This window comes from Sturnira hondurensis, unplaced genomic scaffold, assembly GCF_014824575.4.
Source record: "Sturnira hondurensis isolate 20B ecotype Veracruz unplaced genomic scaffold, ASM1482457v3 Scaffold0020119, whole genome shotgun sequence".
NCBI lineage: Eukaryota > Metazoa > Chordata > Mammalia > Chiroptera > Phyllostomidae > Sturnira > Sturnira hondurensis.
The window spans coordinates 4149578-4170491 of NW_028092750.1; the positions used below are offsets into that span (position 1 = coordinate 4149578).

General features: G+C 53.4%; 3 protein-coding genes across 3 annotated transcripts; 1 reads left to right on the forward strand and 2 right to left on the reverse strand.

Moving 5' to 3' along the window:
* Positions 1–201: 201 nt before the first annotated feature.
* Positions 202–8804, reverse strand: YJEFN3 (YjeF N-terminal domain containing 3). Its single transcript, XM_037028688.1, has 6 exons — positions 8261–8804; positions 4838–4946; positions 2766–2876; positions 2417–2530; positions 2189–2339; positions 202–461 (listed from the first exon to the last, which is right to left on the reverse strand). The coding sequence occupies exons 1-6, from the start codon at positions 8317–8319 to the stop codon at positions 256–258; spliced, it is 750 nt and encodes a 249-aa protein (XP_036884583.1). The 5' UTR covers positions 8320–8804; the 3' UTR covers positions 202–255.
* Positions 8805–8909: 105 nt separating this feature from the next.
* On the reverse strand, positions 8910–16811 carry NDUFA13 (NADH:ubiquinone oxidoreductase subunit A13). Its single transcript, XM_037028690.1, has 5 exons — positions 16682–16811; positions 10964–11042; positions 9730–9801; positions 9266–9335; positions 8910–9096 (listed from the first exon to the last, which is right to left on the reverse strand). The coding sequence occupies exons 1-5, from the start codon at positions 16773–16775 to the stop codon at positions 8977–8979; spliced, it is 435 nt and encodes a 144-aa protein (XP_036884585.1). The 5' UTR covers positions 16776–16811; the 3' UTR covers positions 8910–8976.
* A 19-nt stretch (positions 16812–16830) lies between these two features.
* TSSK6 (testis specific serine kinase 6) lies at positions 16831–20099 on the forward strand. The gene has a single exon (XM_037028687.1). It carries the CDS (start codon positions 17586–17588, stop codon positions 18405–18407), a length of 822 nt encoding a protein of 273 aa, XP_036884582.1. The 5' UTR covers positions 16831–17585; the 3' UTR covers positions 18408–20099.
* Positions 20100–20914: the final 815 nt, after the last annotated feature.

Here is a 20914-nt window from a genome sequence, read left to right on the forward strand (position 1 = left end):
AACGAGTGGAACTTCAACCCCATGGCCTTAGTCCATCGAGTGGGCTGGAAGTCCCTGAATCTACCCTTTATGGAGGACATCGGGAAGTCCGACTTTTCGTCTGCCCTCCATCCCTCCCGCCTGGGGCCGCCTGGGGACCGGTGGGAAGTCCCTACCCGAGTCTGCCCACCCGTGGCGCACAGAGGAGACGAGGCCAGGAGGTGTTGGGACGTCTGTTTATTAGCGCGCATCCAAGCCGCGTGGGCGCCGTGGCAGTCACAGCGCCGCCACGCAGTCGGTGCCCGTGTACCCCGGCAGGCGCAGAGCGAACTTTCGGCGCACGTCGTCGGGCACGAATCTGCCGGCCACGAAGTGGTGGCGCCCAGAGAAGCGGCCGGCACAGCGCTTGGGCGCCGCCAGTGAGACCAGCACGTCGGGGCGCAGGCCGTCCTCGGAGTCGGCGCCCGTCTCCGCGTCCCAGCCTGAGGGGGGGGGAGGGGAGGGGGCATCAGGAGCTGACAAGGTTGCTCACCCTCAGAGGACAGTCCTGTACCCCACCACCCACTTCCCCTTCCCCATCAGATCTCAGATCTGCCCCCCAGCCTCTGATCTCAGACAGAGGTTTGGTCACACCTGCCTGGCCATAGAACTGAGCCTCCACCCTCAGACCAGTCTCTTCCCCTCCTCGGAGATGTTTTCCCCTGCCCTTCCCACCAGAGCCCTCATACTTTTCTGCCCCTCCTCCCATCCTGGTACATCTTCCTCCCTCCTCCATCTGACTCAGCCTCTGCCTTCAGACTACATCACTTCCACCTGCTGCCCTTTCCTAATCAGACCCATGCTTCTTGGGGGGTCTGTCTCCACACCTGCCTCCCTCCCCATCAATCCTGAGCTTCCCCACTTAGACAAGAACCTATGTCCACCCAGACTTCCCAGCCAGCCTCCTCTCTGACCAGAGCCCCACTAGGAGAACAGACTGGCCTCCACCCTCAGGCAGCTCTCTCCTATCTGGCCTGTCTTCTCGCCTCAGTTCTTGCCTCTGACAGCCAGTGCCCCCTTCCCCACCCAACTTGAGCGTCCATCCTCCTCGCTCCAACTGATACTTGTCCTCTGATCGGACATAACCGCCTTCACCCTCATGCTAGATCGGGCCTTTTCACAGGACCCCACCACCTCACTCATCGCATCATAGCCTCTGCCACCTCTCACACACCACCCCACCTTCTGACTGGGACCTTGCCTTCTCCTCTGCCTGACTGGAGTCTAGAACCACTAACTAACAGCCTCCTTCTGGTGGGCCCCCCTCCCGGGAACACACCTGTGCCCTGCCCTTCCCCCTCTTCTCCCCACCCCCACGGTACGTGTCTCCTAAACTCTAAGGGTTCCCAGGAGACTAGCAACCAGAGGAGCAGGGGGCAGCAGCAGCTCCTCCGGGCTAGCCCCCAAGCCTGTCTCCAAGGCCCCTTTCTCTGACTCAGTGAGCCAAAGCAGCCCCACCTCAGCTCGTTTCTTTCCTGTAACATTCCTAGAGAGTCAAAGCAGCCCCGCCTAGACACTCTCCTGTTGCTTTGTCTATCTTACGTCCTTCCTTGCTTCACTCTCCCCAGATTTCATAAATGTACTCTCAAAATTAAAAACATATAAATATAAATAAGCTTCCTCCCTCTGACTTCAATCCTTTCTTCTGTGACCCAAGCCTCCTCCCTCATCCCAGACAGCCCACCTCCTCAGAGTCACCTCCCACCCCCAACCCCACTCTTCAGCACCCTCCTGGAATGGTGCTGACATCTCTCAAGCCCAGGGACACCCCTCTGAATCCAGCCACCCCCTGTGGAGGGTCCGGCTGGCCAGCGGCTGTTTGTTCCATTTGCCCATGGCCTAATGGCTCCACCAGGCGTGAGGCGGCGGCCAGGACAGGAGAGGCCTTTGCCCAGTGAGCTCACGTCTGCCAGGGTAACTGGGCCAGGGTGGGCAGCAGGCATGTTGGGCTGGGTGTGGTGGGGAGACAGTGCAGGGTCACCTGGGAAATAGTCTCAGTCTTCCTGGTCTGAGGGATGGAGGTGACCCTCTGCCATACCCAGAGTGCACATCCACCCATGCTGGGGAAACTGAGGCTTGGGTGGGCAGATAAGCCGGGGTAACAGAAGCTGGAGCACACAGAGCCCCCAGGTCTCCCCAGCCTTGACGTGCCCCCCTCCGCCTGGCATGCCTGAGGGAACGTCCAGGCTCACAAGAGGGATGGACAGCAGCTTGAGTGTGGCCAGCGCACGTGTGCAGGGGCCCCCGACCTCACGGGGCTCCACGCCAGGGCCCAGCACGGCATCCACCACCAGACCATAGGCGTCATTGATGAGCTGGACCTGGGAGGGCAGGCAGGGTAAGGGGCGGCCTTGGGGCACCATCCCCACCTGCCCCTCAACTGCTGAGGAGTGCTGACCTCTGCGGGCAGATAGGACAGGAAAGGGATGTCCATCTTCTCACACTGGGTGGTCAGGTCCTGGTGCAGGGGATCCAGTGAGCGTGTGGGGTAGAAGATGGTCGGTTCATAATCCTGGGAGGGGGGCAGGAAGCAGTCAACGTGGAGGCCGCCGAGCTCCTACTTGGCCCTGCCAAGCCTGCAGACCTGGTCCCAGGAAGCAGACCCTGCACAGGGCAAGCACTGAGCATACTCTGTGACTTGTCCAGTCTCAATGTTCTGCTGGGACACTACAAAGAGGAAGAAGTGACTTCCGCAGGGACAAGGTGGGGCCTGACCCTTGGAGGTCAAGGGGGTCCTCACTACTCACAAACACCCGGAGGTGCCGGGCACAGACCAGCCCCACCGCCCCATTCTGCTCTGGGCCGCACACGACCAGCACCGTCCTCTGCTTCCGGGAGAGAGCAGGCAAGGGGAACACCTGTAGGGGGTACAGCAAAGACAAAGGCATGGGCGCTTGGATTTCTTCTTTGCTCAGGTTGGGAAACTGAGGCCAAGGTTGGAGAAGGGATGTGGCTTGGGCTTGAAGGCAGTAGGACAAAAGGAAGGGCATTCTAGGTGAGAGGTGGGGCCTCTTGGGGCCTCAGTTTACTCCTTAGAGATGCAGAATCCTTGCCTCAGTCTCTGCCAAGACAGAACAGGAAAGCTGCCTCCTGCCACCATTGGAGCCCGGACTGTGGTTTGTTTATCCTCGGCCTGGGTTGCAGACATTCTTCCACCTTTTTCCACTGTAGTGGCTGCCCCTCCCCCGCCCATTTTCCAGGCCTCAGGCACTCCCAGAGGCCCCAAAGTTGGTGGGGGGAGGTATTTTTCCAACCTGCCATGCCCTCTCTCTCTCTCTCTCTCTCTCTCTCTCTCTGGCCTTCTCCATTGGCTTCTGTCTTTACCCCCTGTCACTCTGTATCTCTCTCTCCATCTCTTCTGTCTCTGCCTCTTTGCCTTGGTCTGTATCTCTCACACTGTCTCTTCAGCCTGTACTTGTCCTCTCTTTAATACAGGAGCTAAGCATGGTGTTCAAGCCTTCACCTGCCAACCCTGAGTCCGTCTTTGTTGAGCTCTCTCTCCTCTCCCAGACTCCGTTGCCTCTATTAAATAGAAGTGACAACTGAGCGCGGGCCTGTGAACCAGACAATCGCGGTTTGATTCCCAGTAAGGGCACATGCCTGGGTTGCAGGCCAGTTCCCCGCAGGGGCCAATTCCCAGCAGGGAATGCACAAGAAGCAACCATACATTGATGTTTCTCTTCCTCTCTCCTTCCCTTCCCCTCTAAAGATAAATAAATAAAATATGTATAAAAAAAAGAAGTGACAATGTCTCTGACAGGCCCTTGGAGCCTCTCCCTGGCTACACAGGGCCTGGCCTACTCTAACCTCCAACCTCACAGAGAGGAAGCTGTTGAGTCTTCGAGTCTCCTCCCCAAGGCATCAGTGAGCTCCTGACCGACCCTGACCTGCCTGTGACTCACCACACCACATCACAAGTCATGAAGGGTGACACTGGCTGACTGGAACCAAGGGGCTTCCAGCTGGACTTGGGGCTTTCAGGGCAAAAACTGGACAGTCGGTCACCAAGGGCCAGGCAAGGGTTTACTACCTGGCTTAGATTTTCACCATATCCTTCTCTTTTGGGCACCTCACTCAGGATAGGTTTCTTTTGGAAATAAGAACATTTAAGTAAAAAGATAAAATTGAGTCCACATAAAAAATACTGAGTTTTTAATAAGTATACAGTGGTAATAAGGATGGGAAGAAGGGGAGGAAACGAAGATTTATAGGCTGGATCTCTGACCCTATTGGACACTTTTCTAAGGAGTTTATGTTTATTCACCGGTGTCAGTTCACTACCCTTGTTCAGAGGCAGCTTGGGGCAAGGCCCCAGGTGGCGGTACCATCGTTGCAGTTCTTCTCTAGTTCCCTGTAGATATCTCAAGGCGGCGGTGGGGCGGGGGTTTGGCCAAGAACCAGACACAGCTATGCTTTCTACCCCCTGAGACCCTACCCAGGCCCCTCCCCACCTCTGGGCCTGTTTCTCCCCCTGTGGCACAGGGGTGTTGGGGGTGCTCCATGCCTAAGACCCAGGAAGTTGCAGAGGCAGGCGGTCATGTCTACACCTCAAGGGCCCCAGACCTATCCCTGCAGCTGCCTCAGTCTCTGCTCTGACCCTCATTGACACACTGGATCTTGGGTCCCTTCCTGGCCTGGCCAGTGATGAGGGTCTCTGGGTCTGTTTCCCCATCTGAGTGATAGGCTGGGGTGGCCCTGACCAAAGAGGAGCTTCTTGAGGGCTGGGCCATCCTGGCCATGAGGGTCATGCAGCTAGGCATTGGCTTTGGTGGGCTGGTCGTCTGGCTGAGGTCAAGGTCAAGGGTCATGGGTTAGGTACCTTGGTCACAGCCACAGCACTAGCATGGCCACATAACTCCACCAGCTGTTGCCGACCAAAGCGATAATCTTCCAGCAGCTCCCGCTCCAGGGCGGCGGCCTCCTCCGTGCTGGGGGACAGAGTGGGGAGAGACGTTTAGAGACACAGAGATGGAGACAGAATCTCAGATGGAGTCAGAAAAGTTCCGAGCCAGTCTCTGGCGCCACTCCCCAACCTGTTTCCCTATCCGATGCACGATTGATCGGAATCTGGTAGGCAACAGGAGGTTTAGCCGAAGGCTGAGGCACGGGCGCCCTCTGGTGGTCCAGGAAGGGCACAGTGGTGCATCTTGGTTCTGTTCGTCCAAAGTGGGAGACTGAGCCTCCCAAAGGCTCCTAGCCCCCAAGACGGGAGGAGCTCAGGAGGAAAAATGGAGCGTGAAGGACTTTGATGAGGACAATGGGTGGGTTTCAAGGAGAGAAAACCAGTGACTGACCTCCAGGACACTGGAGGGGGCTAACTGGACTAGGGGTGCCTGGCGGAGGTATGTGAAGGGTGCAGAGGCATTTGATCGCTCATTTAGGGAGATGGATGTGCCCTCTCCTCAAAGACCATGGTAAAATTCAAATAATTGTGCCTAAAGAGATGGGGCCAAGTCTCTGAGGTAAAGTTCTGCCATGGATTCGAATCACTGGAGTGACCAGTGTCTGTTTCATCTTTCTGAATCATCTTCCTCCTTTGCAAAAGTGAAGGCAGGATGGACTAGATGATTTTTGAGGGCCAGTTCAAAATGCAAATGTGGGGCCCCTTGTTCAAAGGTTAATAATTTCATTGAGATGGCAGAGTGTTAAACCAAGTGTTGGGCCCTTCTAACATCAGGAACCAAGCTGGTCCTGGCTTAGGGGCCTTCCAAGGGGCCTGGGCTTGGTGATCACAGAGGGAAAGCTAGTTTTGAAGATCAGAAAGTGTTCCTCACTCCAGAATCAAAGACTGAGCAACTGAGCAGGGGCTGTGGTCTGATGGCAGCTTCCTCTAGGCAGGACTCCTTCCTGCTGGGAGCAGCACCTAGGCCCTGCTCAGCAGACTCTAGTGAGGGTAATAATAACGATAACTATAACAATAACTATGGAACCAGACCCAGAGAGCTGAAAAAATATCCAACAATTCAGAGAAGCCAAGAGGCTTGCCCAGGGTCATGCAAGAAGTGGGAAAACTGAGAATTACACCCTTGGTGTCTGTCTCCACAGCCACAGACAGTGTGAACAAAGCAGCAGAGGATCTATAGGTGGCAGAGGTTTGTTGGGATGAACCCTAGATTCCCTCCTTTGATTCTGTGAGCAGGAAACCACAACCTTCCAGCCAATTTTGCAGTGTGATCAGACCAAGCAGCAGGATGAGCAGAAGTGGGGGATGAAGACTGCTGTGGGATGGGGAGTCAGGGAGGGCTTCCTGGAGGAGCTGGCCTGGAGCACTACAGGAGGTGATTCAGGTAGCAAGAACAGCGAGGGCCGAGGGCCAAGGGCTCATGGTGGAAGTGAGCTTGGTAGGTACAAGGGACAGAAGGGAGGCCAGTGTGCCTGGAGCAATGAGAGACTGAGAAACTGGGTCAGGAACACACTTGGGAGATCCCTGCAGATGGGAGAGATGAAGGCTGAGGACAGGGAGGTCGCATGCCCTGAGACCCCAGCAACTAGAGCCAATTCAACCCTCTGCTTGTCTTCACCCAATGTCAGACAAGGCTGAAGTACCAGGTGGGGAAAGGAGCTCACGGTGGGGCCAAAGGAAGACACATCCACCCCTCCCCTACCTCAGGAGGGGCAGGCCAGCCCAGCTCCTGGGAATGGTGTTCAGGAACATGGCTTATTTTCCCACCTTCATCTTGTGACAGTTCTGGCTGCAGGCCCAACAGGAGGGCAGAGTTAGGAGTGTGGGGGGTGGGGTGCATGAGGAGGGTGGAAGGACTGTCCATTCCTCCTCTTCTTCCTCTCTCCCAAAACTGTAGCCTCTGGTCACCACTTGGAATATTATCTGCTTGCCTAACTGGTCATTAGAGTGATAATAGGGACTCCATGGGAAGAGGGTAGTCCAGGCTAGGGTCCTGGGGTAGTGGCTTATGGGTGGGGCATGAGCGGGAATTAGGGCAGAGCCACTGTGAACTGGGGGGGGGGGGTGTGCAGCTCAGTTATGGAGGTGCTTCTTGCTTCCCTCATCCTATCCCCGAGATGAGAAAGGCTATGAGGCCCAAAGATTTTGCCCACCAGCCTCAGAAGGGCTGAGGCAACGTGGTTTCAACGTGGGCCTGACACTTCCAAATGCTTCCAGGAAGCCAAAAAGCCAGGATGCCCATGCCAGACCCTCCCTGTGCTCTCAGCTCTACCTGCTTCTCTCCACCCACACCACCCTCACGCCTCTTCCTGCCAGCCCATCACTACTTCCCACCTGGCTGCCTGCCACAGTCTTATGCCAACCCCCCCACCCAAACTCCACACCACCAGCCACTGGGCTTTGAAATTTGAACATCAGATCACATCATCCTGTCACAAACCTTAAGTCTCCCCAGTATTCAAATCCCTCATGATGCCTACACGCCCCCCATTATGTTTCCAACCTCACTGCGTCCTCTCCCCTTGCTCACAAGTCCCACTTCCACCTGTCCCAGAGTCATCACTCTTCAGCTGGCATCTGAGGCACCCCACCATCCCCGACACCATGTGAACATTCATCTCCCTTTGGCAAAGATGGGCTGGGTGTTCAGGCTGAGTCTGGTTATCAGTCAACATCTGGACATCAGTTATCAGCCCTAAGAGGAGCTGATTGGACAGTGGGCAGAAGTGGTCGGACAAGGGACTGTGGAACAAATCTGGTTTATTGCAAGGTCCACAGCCCTACTTGCAGTCCCACGTTACACAGGATGACTCAGAACGAGGTGTGAGACAGCCACAGCTGCCAGCTCCAGACCCCTGCAAGTGGCCCATGTGTTCAAAAATTGTCCTAGCCCTGGCTCAGGCAGTGGCTTCCCTCCCCAGGCCTGTTTCCTTCTCTGGCTGAACAAGGTGTTAACAGCAGGCAGGCCACCGTGGAGTGAGCATCGGGGGAGCTGAGAGTCAGTGTTCAGATGGGGAAGGAGGGTTGCAGGCTCCAAGGTCCCTGGGAGATGGAAAAGGAAGGTGGGCCCTCGTGGAGATCAGGGCTGATGGGGGAATGAGGAGCAGGGCTGATGACTAATTCATGAATAGGGCAGGGGTTTGCTGCTGATGCTGTTTACCTGGCAACACAGCTTCTGAGGCAGCAGCATCCTCCCCAGTGAAATGTGGTGTGGACCTCAGATTCAATGGGTCCCCTTTGGGCCATGCTCCTTCCCCCATTACCCCTCCCAGGTATGCCCCCTTCTCCTGGTCACACCCTGGCCACGGGGTCCAGGATAGCAACCTTATCCCAGCTGACCTGAGGAAACGCTGCTCCTCCGGTGTCTCAACGGGGTCCCGGCAGGCCGTGGTGCTCATGGTTCAGGTAAGTCTGTGCATGCAGCAGGGGATCCCCAGTGGACTGGGCCTTTTAAGCTATCCCAGAGCAGGCTCCAGCCCCTCCCACCCACCAATCAGGAGGCGCTGTGCACGACCATTGGTCAGTAGGTGTAGGTGGACTTAACCCTTTTGTGCTAGGGGCTGAGCTGTTGCAGGGATGTAAGGGACCCTGGGGATGCCCCTACTGGCAGGGAAATGAAGTCTAGAGGGGCAGAGGTGGGTCATGATGGGCTGAGCACCCCTGCTATGGGATCCTGGCCTGGGAGTAAGGGGACACACCTCCCCCAACCCACGCCAACCCACTCTGCTCCTCTCCATGCCCCTAATCCATCCCTGTGCTCTGGTGAAGCCTGCAGACACGTAGTCAAGCAGGATTTCAACAGAGAAAGGCAGTCGAGTTTGGGAGTCCAGGCTGATGGTAGGTCCAGGGCAGCCTCTAGGTGTTTTTTGAAGCCACCCAGCTTGGTGTTTTCTGTCGAACCCCCAGATCCAGTTCCTGAGTCCCCATATCATATGTGACCCAGTGATGCTTCTCCTTCCTGAGCCACTCAGTCCCTGGGACACAGGCAGACAGATTTCCAGAGCATTTATTCTCTCCATGGGAGGGGACGGGGTCCAGCAGCCGAAGAGTGGACACTATGTGTACCAGATGAAGCCATAGGTAGCACTGAGAATCTCCTCATTCGTGCGCAGTCCGTACAGCTCACCCATTATGGGGGTCACCCAGCGTGTTGTGTGGAACACAGACTCGCCCACCTGCGGGGAAAGTTAAGTACAGGTGGGGTGCTGGCTTCTGTCAGACAGAAGCTGCTGCCCTCCTCTCCTCACCCAGCACCTGCTACCCATCCTGGTCCTAGGTTTTCTGTGGGAGGCTGCACTTCTACGGTGGCCTAGACCTCTGCCCTCCTCCCTGCATGACACCCACCTTCCAGTCAGGCACATCCTTCATGATGATGGCCTCCTCCTCCAGGTTCTCCCGAAGCATCTGCAGGACCCTGCCGAGGATGGAGTGGGGGGGGGGGGCAGACCTTAGAACCCCAAGGGACTCCTGCCTAATGCCCCTGCCAGACCCCTCCCTGCTCAACTTCTCCATCACCTCCTGTCACTTCTAACCCTGCACACACTGACCCCTTTCTTTCCCTACCTCTCTCCCTGGCAAACTCTTACTATTCCCTTGCTCTAGCCCCAACATCCCCTCCCCTCTTGAAGAAAGCCTTCCTGTTCTCCCCCTTGGGTATCCACTTTGTCTAGGGCCCTCTCCAAGGGTACAGCAGTCCATGTGTACAAGGGTGCAGCTGAAGGCCCCATATGTGTTTTCGCTCTGTCCCCACACTGCATGCTGAGGAACCCAGGCCTGTGACCTCCTGACCCTGGTCCTGGTGGCCCCACCTCCGGTCCTTCTCTGCCTGCAATAGCGGCATCAGTGCGATGCGGGCCTCAAAGTCCTCGATCTGCAGGCGCCTGTGAAAGCCCAAAACCAACACTTGCATCAGATTAGTGGGCAGGCTGGGGGTGCTGACAACATGGTCCCTGGACATTCAAGGTAATGAATGGGATGGTGGTTGGGGAAGAGGCAAGCAAGCAGGACAGAGCTAGGGCAGTGGGACCAAATGGGGACCCAGCTGGCTTAGGCATTGGTCCACAAGACTGCTGGCTTCACATTTTCTTTTCAATTAAAAACTTTTTTTAATCCTAAAAATAGCCCAGGCCTATGACTGCAGTGAAGGAGGGGGAGTGTCCATCACGGGGCTTTGGGCCTTACAAAACCATGTCCCCTTCATCTCAAAATAACCTTGGGGTGTGAGTCCTGGGCAGGCAGTTCCTTTCTTCTCCCTGCTCTTCAGCATCTTCCAAGCCACCAGCCCTGTCTGAGCTGGGGGTGGGGGGAGTAGAGCCATGTTGTGGCCCAGGGAGTGGCCTTTGGCCTTGTCCCCACATCAGTAGGAATTTTAGAGAGGCACAGGGAAGGGGTAGAGGAACTTCTCCCCATCTCCCTGCCCCATCCCCCAGGCTGCTAACCCTGCCACACCATACACTGTGGTTACTACTCTGTGCCCCTGAGAGGCTGGGCCTGGTCTTGCCTGTCCAACGCAGGGGCCCTAACACCCAGTACCCACCAGGTGCTCCTGCGTTCACTCAACAATGTGGAGCGCCCTCCACAAGCTGGGCCTTCTCTAGCACCGTCCTCAGAGATCCCCAGCCTTATGGGGGATGCTAAAACACATGACACAGGTGGAACACGGTAGAGTAGCCCAGGCAGTCAGGTTGGAGCCACCTGGCAGAGCTTGTTCCCTCAGACCATGTAGCTAGCATGGCCACTGTCTTGCATGATCTGCTTTCTAAGCCCTTATATCTTCATTGCCTGGTCACCATGGACAAAAGCCTTCTAAGAGATCTTATTCCTGGGCTACTCCTCCATCTCTACCCAATGGGATATACTAACCTGGACCCTTAAAGCACCTGGTTAACTCCTGGAGGCAAGCTCCTTACTCTCTAGTCAATCATCAAGGGTAAAATACAGCAATGGACTTGCTGGGTCCCTAGGGCCTGGGGGATTGACAAGGGTCCCTGATGTACACCAAGTCCATAGACACGTGCCCACCATCATATGCACGAGGCCTACCTGCGTTCGCGATTCCATTTCATCATGCTCCAGTACCCAAAGAGCAAGGTCCCAATGCCCACAGCGAACATGCTGTAGCCTGTGGGGAGAGGAGCGCCGGCTCAGCATCTGCATGCGAAATAGGCCACCCTTGTCATTTCTTCTCAAGAAGCAAAATTTGCTCGCTGTACAAATAACCCCAGAAATATAGATGATGGAGGAGGTGAGAATCCCCAACCTCTTCCCAGAGCCGGTTCGTATTTCTTCAGGCTATTTTTTTGTCTCTCTGGAATGTCCACTCGCCCCCTTCCTTGGACACCCCCTCTTCTACAGCTGCAGAACACTCTCTATCATGTTTGCCCACTCTGCAGGCTGGGGACACCAGAGAAGCCTCAGGTTCTCTCTGAGGCGAGGCTGTTGCAGCTTTATCACCTTTGCCCCCATGCTGGGGTGCCTGGAAGGTACAGGTTGGGCAGGGACTGCAGGAGGGCTCAAGGGTTTACATGTTTATGGTTTGGCAGCCCTGGCACCGCAATCTTCTAGGAGGTGGTTTGGCTGATGGTGTCCATGGCTGGGTTCCAGCTCCCTGGTGGCTCCTGGCTGCCTGGGCCACTTCCATGCATACTGCCCACAGGGGCTGGACAACGCTGCCAGAGGCACTCAGTGCCCTTCAGGGGTTGCCACCAACCCCCTGGCCTCCTGGGGTGCTGCCACTCCCACCCCAGGCCCCACAGGACAAGATGCCATGAATATTTCCTGAGCTTCAGCAGGCATCCACCATAATCCTGACTGACAGACTGTGGGCCTGCTGGGGTCTCCAGGGAGGCCCAGACACCTGAGGCCTGGCTGGGGCTGGCTGGCCCTGCACACCCTCATCTTTCGAGCATAGTCTCTTCTCCAGCCAGGCCTTGAGGTTGCTGTGACAAGTGGACAAACTCAGCCAGGTCAAGCTCCAATTAATACCCAATAAAGGACCAGTAAATAACGGGTGATGCCACTCCGTGGGCCTCATGGGGAGACAAAGTGGAGACTTTCTTCTTCAGCTAAGCTCTGACACAAGGCTCATCAGGCACTTCTCCTGGACCCAAAGACAAATAAGAAACTGGTTCCTATTTTTCCCTTTAGTTCAACCTGTTAAAACCACCAGCTCAGGCCCTGACCAGTGGGGCTCAGTTGGTTGGGTGTCATCCCGCAAGGCCAAAGCTCACCAGTTCGATTCCGTCAGGGAACATGCCTGGGTTGTGGGCTCAGTCCCCAGTTGTAGTGTGTATGGAGGCAACCAATCAGTGTTTCTCTCTCTCTTCCCCTCTGGAGACCACAATGGGGACCAGGCCTGCAACCCAGGGATGTGCCCTGATCAGAAATCAAACCAGAGACCTTTTGGTTCACAGGCCAGTGTTCAGTCCATTGAGCCACACCAGCCAGGGCTGAACTCAAAAAACAAACTAACTTTAAAAAGCCCACCAGCTCTGGTCAGTGAGGGCAACCTGGTTCCTGCACAAAGGCAGGACCCCTCCTGGCAACCTCAGTGGTTGGCTACCTGTGTAGGGCATTTCATCAGAGATGCTTCGTTCTTGTCAATAGCTGCGGAGAGGCCCAGGAGCCCCTCCCTTCTGACACCACTGCAGGGGACAGACCTAGGCTGTCTGTGAAAATTCTTTGCCATCACACCGGGCACCCAAGTGTGGGTCCATCTGTAAGATAAGTTCTAGGACCTGGCGCCCTTTATGATGATACAGCCCTAATTCACTTCTTCCTCATTAAAGCTGCAAGGCCCAGACTCCAGGCCCTGGGTGGGGGATGTCTGTGCCTCTGGAGTTTCCAGAATGGTGGGGGAGGCCGAAGAGTGGCCTACCCAGAAGGGTATATGGACAATGGGTAAAGACCTAAATAAATGAAAACACATCCTGGGTTCATGGATCAGAATTTAATTTAACATTTTGTTCAGATGGCAGCATTGTCCAAAATGAGGTAGAGTCAACACAGTCCTCTTCAGAATTCCCCCCCATCCCCCACAGCCTAATAGAAACCGACAAGCAGATCGTGAAATTCATAGGGAAATGAAAGGGACCAGAATAGCCAAAACAATTTTGAAAAAGAACAAAGTAGGAGGACTCACATTACACAATTTCAAAAGTTATCACGCAGCTGTGTGTACAGGACAGCGTGGCACTGGCATAAGGACAGACATGTACATCGATGGAATAGAGCTGAGAGTCCAGAAATAAACTCTCACATTTATGGTCAATTGAATTTATACAAGGGTGCCAAGATAATTCAATGGGGTAAAGAATAGTCTTTTCAGCAAATTGAACAACTAGATAGCCACATGCAAAAGAATACTGTGCTCCTTTCTACTCCTATCCACAAAAATTAACTCAAAATGGATAAAAGACCTCCATGTAAAAGCTAAAACTAAAAAAACTCTTTGGAGTCAGTCTCTGTGACCTTGGATGAGGCAATGGTTTCTTACATATGACACCAGAAGCAAAAAAGACAAAAGAAAAAATAGATGAATTGTACTTTACTGATATTAGTGACTCCGTCGATTGGGTGTCATTCTGCAAAGAGGTCACCTGTTCAATTCTTGGTCAGGGCACATGCCTGGGTTGCTGGTTCAGTCCTCGATCAGGGCATGGATGAGAGGCAACCAATCAACAGTTCTCCCATCAATGTTTCTCTCTCCCTCTTTCTCCCTCCCTTTCCCTCTTTCTAAAAATAACTAAATACATAAAGTCTTAAAATAAAACAACTTTTATTTTAAGGTCCTCCTGCAAAAGGACCTGAAAAGATAACCCGCAGAATGGGAGAAAGTAACTGCATATCATGTATCTGAAAAGTGAATGATATCTAAAATATATAAAGAACTATTAAAACTCAATGATAATGAGATGAACAACCAAATTTAAAAATGTGTAAATGGCCCTGAAAGGTGTGGCTCAGTGGATTCAGTGGAAGCCTATGCACCAAATGGTTGCCGTTTGGATTCCCACTCAGGGCACATGCCTGGGTTGCAGGCCAGGTCTTCAGTTGGGGGCACATGAGAGGCAACCACACAGTGATGTTTCTCTCCTCTCTCTAAAAATAAATAAATAAAACCTTTAAATTTTTTTTTAATTGTGTAAATGATCTGAATAGATTTTCTCCAAAGAAGCTATACAAATAGCCAATAAACAACAAGATGCCCAACACATTAGTCACCAAGAAAATGCAAATTAAAACCACAATGAGATACCATCTCATACCCACCAGGACGTGAGACTTAAAAAAATAAAAAATAATTGGTGGTGTTCAGATGTGAAGAAATTTGAGCTCCCATATGCTGTAGGTGAGAATGGACAATGGTATAGCTAATGTGAAAACCACTTTGCCAGTGCCTCAAAATGTTCAAGGTGTAGTTACCGTGACTCAGCAATTACATTCTTGGTGAAACATGTGCCACGTAGACACCTGTACATGCGCAATCATAGCACAACTGTTCACAACAGGGAAGAGGCAGAAAAACCTCAAAGGTGCATCAAGTGGGAAATAGATACACAAAATGTGGTCCATCCATACAAGATTATTCAGCCAGAAAAAGGAATGAAGCACTCACACATGCTATATGAACATTAAAAATACCGTGCTGAAAGAAACCAGAAATAAAAAAAAAACTCATCATGAATGATTGCATTTATATAAAATGTCCAGAAGAGAAAAATCCACAGAGAGAGAAAGATTAGTGGTTGTCAGAGGGTAGAGGGAAAATGGGGAATAACTGCTAATGGGTATGGGGTTTCTTTTGTGGGGTGATGAAAAGTGCTGTAATCTTACACCACAGTGATGATTGTGCAATTGTGAATAGACTAAAATCAGTAATTTGTACACACAAAATGGGTGAAATATATGATATGGAATCTCAACAAAAAAAGAAGCCACACAGTGGGTACAGGAGGGAGTGGAGAAAGGAGCTAGGTGTGAGAGATGAGGAGATGTGGGGGTAGCAGTCACTTTGGGACCGGCGTGGATTAAAGGCAGCCTGAGCCAGCATGGCATGTTCTGGGATGCTGGCAGTGAGTGGTGCAGGGAGAGATAATGGCAGTTGGTACCCGGCTTAGGCAGTGTCCAAGAGCAGGGCAGGATAAGACTAATGGAGAGGGAGCTGCTGTGGACCATGGCTCAAAAGAGGCATGGCTAGAAGAGGGCCAGGAAGACAGAAGATGAGGGTGGTGTGCAGGATAGAGCACACAGCCTTTGCACTTGCTGTTTCCTCCACCCAGGGAACTCCTCGGAGAGGTTTCTCAGGCCCACCCTGGCTAAGGCAGGCCCTGGTTAGCCTAGGCCCCACCATTCACCACAATAGAATTCTGGTGTGATGTGACAGTGAACTCTGAGAAAAGGGCCACAGCCATATGCACAGTGAACTAGTTAATAAACAAATGCAGGTTCATAAACAAAGACCACAGCACCAGAGGGGTATTTTCCTCACACCTCTGGAGCCAAGAAAGTACTGGGGTGGGTTGGTATATGCTACAATGGAATTTAATATAAAGGGATGCAATCAGGAGAGCCAACCCCAGGGAGTGGCACTTAGGACCAACAGGAGGTACAACTGTGACATGAACAGAAAGAGGACCAGTATAAAGCATCAGTTTGTGACTTTATAAAAAAACAAAATAAAACAAAACAACTATGCTGACTGGGGAGAGCCCAAAAAAGCCCATTGGTTGGAATTCTTCTGCAGCCTGGTCTGGGTACAGGTCACATAGGTGCATGTGTGTAAACAGATCTCGCATGGCACACCTGCGGGTGCACTGGTCTGGGTGTTGTGTTATACCACGAGAGAAAAAAGAAAGTGACTCAGATAATACTAGATTCGTTCAATCTGCTCCAGGATGAATGGAGTGCCCATATGGCACTAAATCTAGCCTGTAACCTGTTTTTTTTTAAATATTTTATTTATTTATTTTTTAGACAGTGGGAAAGGGAGAGAGAAAAAGAGAGAAACATCAGTGTGTGGTTGCCTCTTACGTGCCCGCTACTGAGGACCTGGCCTGCAATCTAGGCACGTGCCCTGAGAATGGAAACTCCGACCACTGGGTTCGCAGGCTGGCACTCAAGCCACTGAGCCACACCAGCCAGGGCCACCCTTAACATGTTTTAAATTTCTTTGTATTTCTTTGTTAATCCTGGGTGTGGAGTATGAATGCCTTTTACTTCCTTTCTTACATTTTTCTGTGACGAATGCAACAGCAAATTTTTTTTAAAATTACTTAAAACATTTGAAAAATTTAAGAATACATATTCCTGGGATATCCCTGCAGGTGGGGACACTAGCAAGGATCCACTACATAGAACAGTTTTTAAATTCCTTTGGTGTTCCGGGGTTTGGCCCCCGCTTTGCTATAGGTGGTCCTGGCGGGGGATGGTCGCAGCCTCAGTTTCCCCATCTGTCAAATAGAAGCGCGGAACAGAGCTAGGGACGCAGACAATACTAATTTCCGTTTAACCTATTGTGAAATGGGAATAATTAACAAGACTGACTTCAGAGCTGTTAAGAGAAGAAATTAAAAGTCTTAGTAATTGTCCGACAAATTGCAGTAGTTACCCTTGTTACCACTGACAGTATGTGGGATTTCCAAACTCCACCTTGTATCACATTGCAGGTAGACTGAGGCCTGTTAGTTTCCCCAGCGTCCCGCCCCCGCTGCAGCACCCAAAAGTCCCAAACCCCGACACTCGGCGCAGACGGACACTGACCCGATAGTCCCCGACGCGGAAGGTTCCGTTTGTAGTCGATGGGACCGTAGCCCCCCGGCGGGGGCATGTCCTGCTTCACCTTCGAGGCCGCCATGTTCACAGGGCTCTACACTTCCGGTCGTGGGCGGAAGTGACGTACCAGCTGCCGCCGCCACAATGAATGCGCGGAAGCTATCGCGCAGGTCTAGAGCAGGGCTGGGGAACCTAGGACCCTTGTGTAGCAACTGTTTAGCGCCGGAGAGCTCGGGATGCGATGCCCTACGCGGCCAAAGAATTGTTATTTCTTTTTCTCCAAAATGAGACGCAGCTCAGTCGGTGTGGGCTTCTGGAGGCCGTCGGGTCAGCCGTGTCCTTGCATCAAACGACCTCCCATTCACCTTCCCTCTGGGGCGGTGTGCAGGGCAATCAAACTGCCGAGCCGCTTCACCGAGCTAAGCCCTCTTACTCGTTTTCTCCCCCTCCGGGTTTGTGCGGCTGGGTACAAGGAGTTGGGTGGGGGCTGCTGCTGCTCATATTTGGACTTGAGAGGAGCCATCCCAACCCCAGGCACGGATTCTGCTCCTTGGTAGTGGTAGGAAGCCCTTCCTTGTTAGTAGCCTCTCATCGGGAACTGGACCACTCAGAGCGATTATGAGTCACAAAGCCCTAGCGCCTTGGGGAGCCTCCTTCCTTAGACGGGGTGACGCCTGCGGGGCCCCCACCCCGAAGTGAGGTGACGCCCGCGGTCACTTCACAAGGCAGAAATTGTTACCCGGGCAATAAAAGGCATCGCGGCAGAGGGGGCCGAGGAGTGGGCACATGGGGGTGCAGGTGTGCAGGTGCCAAGCACCATGGGTTAGGCCCGAGATTGGAGTCCGGCCGCCCCCGACAGCAGCCGCCTCCTGCTCCCCGCGCCCCAGGCGCCATGTCGGGCGACAAACTCCTGAGCGAGCTCGGCTATAAGCTGGGCCGCACGATAGGTGAGGGAAGTTACTCCAAGGTGAAGGTAGCCACGTCGAAGAAGTACAAGGGCACGGTGGCCATTAAAGTGGTGGACCGGCGGCGCGCACCGCCAGACTTCGTCAACAAGTTCCTGCCGCGTGAGCTGTCCATCCTTCGAGGCGTGAGGCACCCGCACATTGTGCACGTCTTCGAGTTCATTGAGGTGTGCAACGGGAAGCTGTACATCGTGATGGAGGCAGCCGCCACCGACCTGCTGCAGGCCGTGCAGCGCAACGGGCGCATCCCCGGGGGGCAGGCACGCGACCTATTCGCACAGATAGCCGGTGCTGTGCGCTACTTGCATGACCACCACCTGGTGCACCGCGACCTCAAGTGTGAAAACGTGTTGCTGAGCCCTGATGAGCGCCGCGTCAAGCTCACCGACTTTGGCTTTGGCCGCCAGGCCCATGGCTACCCTGACCTGAGCACCACCTATTGCGGCTCGGCAGCCTATGCATCGCCTGAGGTTCTCCTGGGCATCCCCTATGACCCCAAGAAGTACGACGTGTGGAGCCTAGGCGTCGTGCTCTACGTCATGGTCACCGGATGCATGCCCTTCGACGACTCAGACATCGCTGGCCTGCCAAGGCGCCAGAAGCGTGGCGTCCTCTACCCCAACGGCCTCGAGCTGTCTGAACGCTGCAAAGCCCTAATCACGGAATTGCTGCAGTTCAGCCCGTCGGCCAGACCTTCCGCGGGCCAGGTAGCGCGCAACGGCTGGCTGCGCGCTGGAGACTCCGGCTAAAAGCCGGGGTCCTCCGCTCCTTCTCATCTCCGCAAGCGCGGCGCATGCTTGGCGCACGCTCGGGAGGCGTGTTTCCAGAGCCCTGCGACGCCAAGCGTCCTTTCCCCTTTTCCCTCTTCCTCGACCGCGGGGCCGTGATCGACCCGGTTCCGAATCTAGTTCCTCCTGCACGATTTGGAGAGCAGGAGGTTGCACGCACATCCTCAATTCCCTGCAAGAAGACCCCGGGAAGGGGCGGGACCAGAGGATGCGGAAGCATTGCGCCTGCGCAGAATGAGCGATGGTTGTGCAGCCGGAGTAGGCTGCCTTGAGCAGCTGCCGGCGAGGGCAAGCACAGGGGATGTGTCGGTTCTCAGCTTGTGGCTGAGGCGGTCGCGGGACGGCGCCCTCCGGGCGCCACCCTGGTTGTAATTTGCAATAAACTTGCTCTGTCTTGCACCCGGGCTCTAGCGATGGCCACCTTTTACGGAGTAAGGGGGGAGGGTCTCTCCCCCGGAAGGCAGGCGCCGACGCTCTATTTTACGGAAAGGTTTGTGAAGGTTCTTGCTACAGTTCTCAAAAGGGAGTTGGGGGGATTGGAACCCGGACCATTTTCCGTCCCCCTCCCATCCTGGGAAGGGTCCAGGGAGCTTTAAGGCATTCCCGGCGTCGTGATGGTCTGGGAATAGAGTTGCTGGGCTGGGGAGCAAAGGCCCAGCATCTTTCTTGTGTTTCAGAAGACGCTGTGTTGATGTGGACTGAGCGTTCAGACCAGGAATTTGAGGCCCACATAGATGTCACGTGCCCCAGAACACAGCTGGGATTTGAACCCAGATATGGCTGAAGTAAGGTGGGAAGGTGGTGGAACCTTTTCTTAGTGAGGGCCCTTCCTTAGGCTAACGGTGGGGGAAGTCAAAGGTGTGGCATAAGTCTGCCAGGCAAGCTGATTCGTTCAGTCTTCATTCAAGCATTTATTGAACGCCTGCTGTGTACCAGACTCTGGGACTTAGCAAAGAGGCTTAGATTCATCTCTGCCCTCAGTGAGGAGGCAAGTGAAAAGTAAAAAGTTGCGTGGAAATCTTCTAAAAATTGTCAGTTGTACTAAATGCTAGGTTGGGGGTGATACCTGAGGGATTGAAGGAGATATCTGAGCCGAACCCTGAAGAAACCAGACATTGGAAACAGCAGGACATTTTTCTTGAGTTCCCAAACAGGATGGAGCTGGTGTGTTTGAGTAATGCCAGGAAGCTCCTGTGGCTGGAATGGAGAGTAGGTGGAGGGGTAAAGGTATATTGTCTGGAGAGGGGACCACACATGGCCTGGGGGAGTGTGGAGGTTATTTTGCTAAGATGAGGCTACGGGTATGGGAAATGTCTCCCTAAGTCTTAATTCTACTTGCTTCACCTTAGGTATGGTCCAGGTGCCTCTCCTGACCTGGACCATACCTCAGGCTCTGCACCTGGAAAACGGGGTCAGGAAGTCAACCTTAGGGGTGTTGGAAGGGCTGTGGCACTGCACTCAGAATAAAAGTCACATCTTCACCCCCGTTTCCCACCATCCAGCCACACTGCCCTTATCCTCCCCCTGCCAGGCTTGGTCTTGCCTTTGAGACTTCACTGGATGTTCCCACTCCCAGCAGTACTTCTCTCCTTTTCATTCAAGACTTGGCCTACCAAGCTTACCTCCTCTGTCACTATTCTTTTTTTCACTTGATATGTTTATTGATTTGAGAGAGAGAGGAAGAGAGAGAAACATCAATCAGTCTGAACCCACAACTCAAGCAAATGTCCTGATGGGGAATCAAACTAGCGAACTTTTGCTTTGTGGGATGACACCCAGTCAACTGAGCCACACTGGTCAGGACTGTCACTCTATTCTTCACCTCTGCCCTTGTCACAGGTTTGATCCAATGCCTGGGGTGCAGCATATGCTTATTTCTGTCCTTCACTAGTAAATCTGCATAAGCAACAAGCCAAGGTATACTCCCACCCCATGGCCATGGCTTGGTTTAGGGAGGGACAAAGTCTCGGAACCAGGTGTGAATGTCCCATTTGTTAGCTGGAAAAACTGAGTCTCACCCCCTGGGTCTGCCAAGAAGCCTGTGGCTGATCCAGCAAAGATTCACCTGAGGGCTGAGAGCAAAGCCCCTGAGAAAGCATCCTGTAAGTCCGCTTCTTGCAGCCAGTGTTAAGAGTGTAGGGCAGCAGTCAGCGTGTCAAAGGTAGACTGGTTTGGGTCTAATTTCTGTCAGCTCTGTGCCTGCCCAGGTGAAACCAAGCTGGCTGTTGGGGAAGGCAATTAGCACTCACTCCAGAGGCAGGAATGCCTTACTAACAAAATCAAGAACCAGCAAAATAAATAAATAAATGCACCTAGGAAAACAGTGGTAACATTACCAAATTAAACACAGGGCTCATGTTATGAATAAAATTTGAAACTGTCAACCTCTGAAAACAGATTTTCAACAGGAAATTGTTCATTTCTGGGAATTGAACAAATTGTTCAATTGTTCACCCTGTATGGGTGGC

Excerpts from the sequence above, each read along its gene's own strand:
- TSSK6 (XM_037028687.1), top strand. The coding sequence starts at position 17,586 with ATGTCGGGCGACAAACTCCTGAGCGAGCTCGGCTATAAGCTGGGCCGC.
- NDUFA13 (XM_037028690.1), bottom strand. The coding sequence starts at position 16,775 with ATGGCGGCCTCGAAGGTGAAGCAGGACATGCCCCCGCCGGGGGGCTAC. Across the intron at positions 11,043-16,681 it reads TCCGCGTCGGGGACTATCGG|GCTACAGCATGTTCGCTGTG; the intron begins GTCAGTGTCCGT and ends CTCTCCCCACAG. Across the intron at positions 9,097-9,265 it reads AGGATGTGCCTGACTGGAAG|GTGGGCGAGTCTGTGTTCCA; the intron begins GTGGGTGTCATG and ends CTTTCCCCGCAG.
- YJEFN3 (XM_037028688.1), bottom strand. The coding sequence starts at position 8,319 with ATGAGCACCACGGCCTGCCGGGACCCCGTTGAGACACCGGAGGAGCAG. Across the intron at positions 2,531-2,765 it reads CCCGGCACCTCCGGGTGTTT|GATTATGAACCGACCATCTT; the intron begins GTGAGTAGTGAG and ends CCCCCCTCCCAG. Across the intron at positions 2,340-2,416 it reads TGTCCTATCTGCCCGCAGAG|GTCCAGCTCATCAATGACGC; the intron begins GTCAGCACTCCT and ends CTGCCCTCCCAG.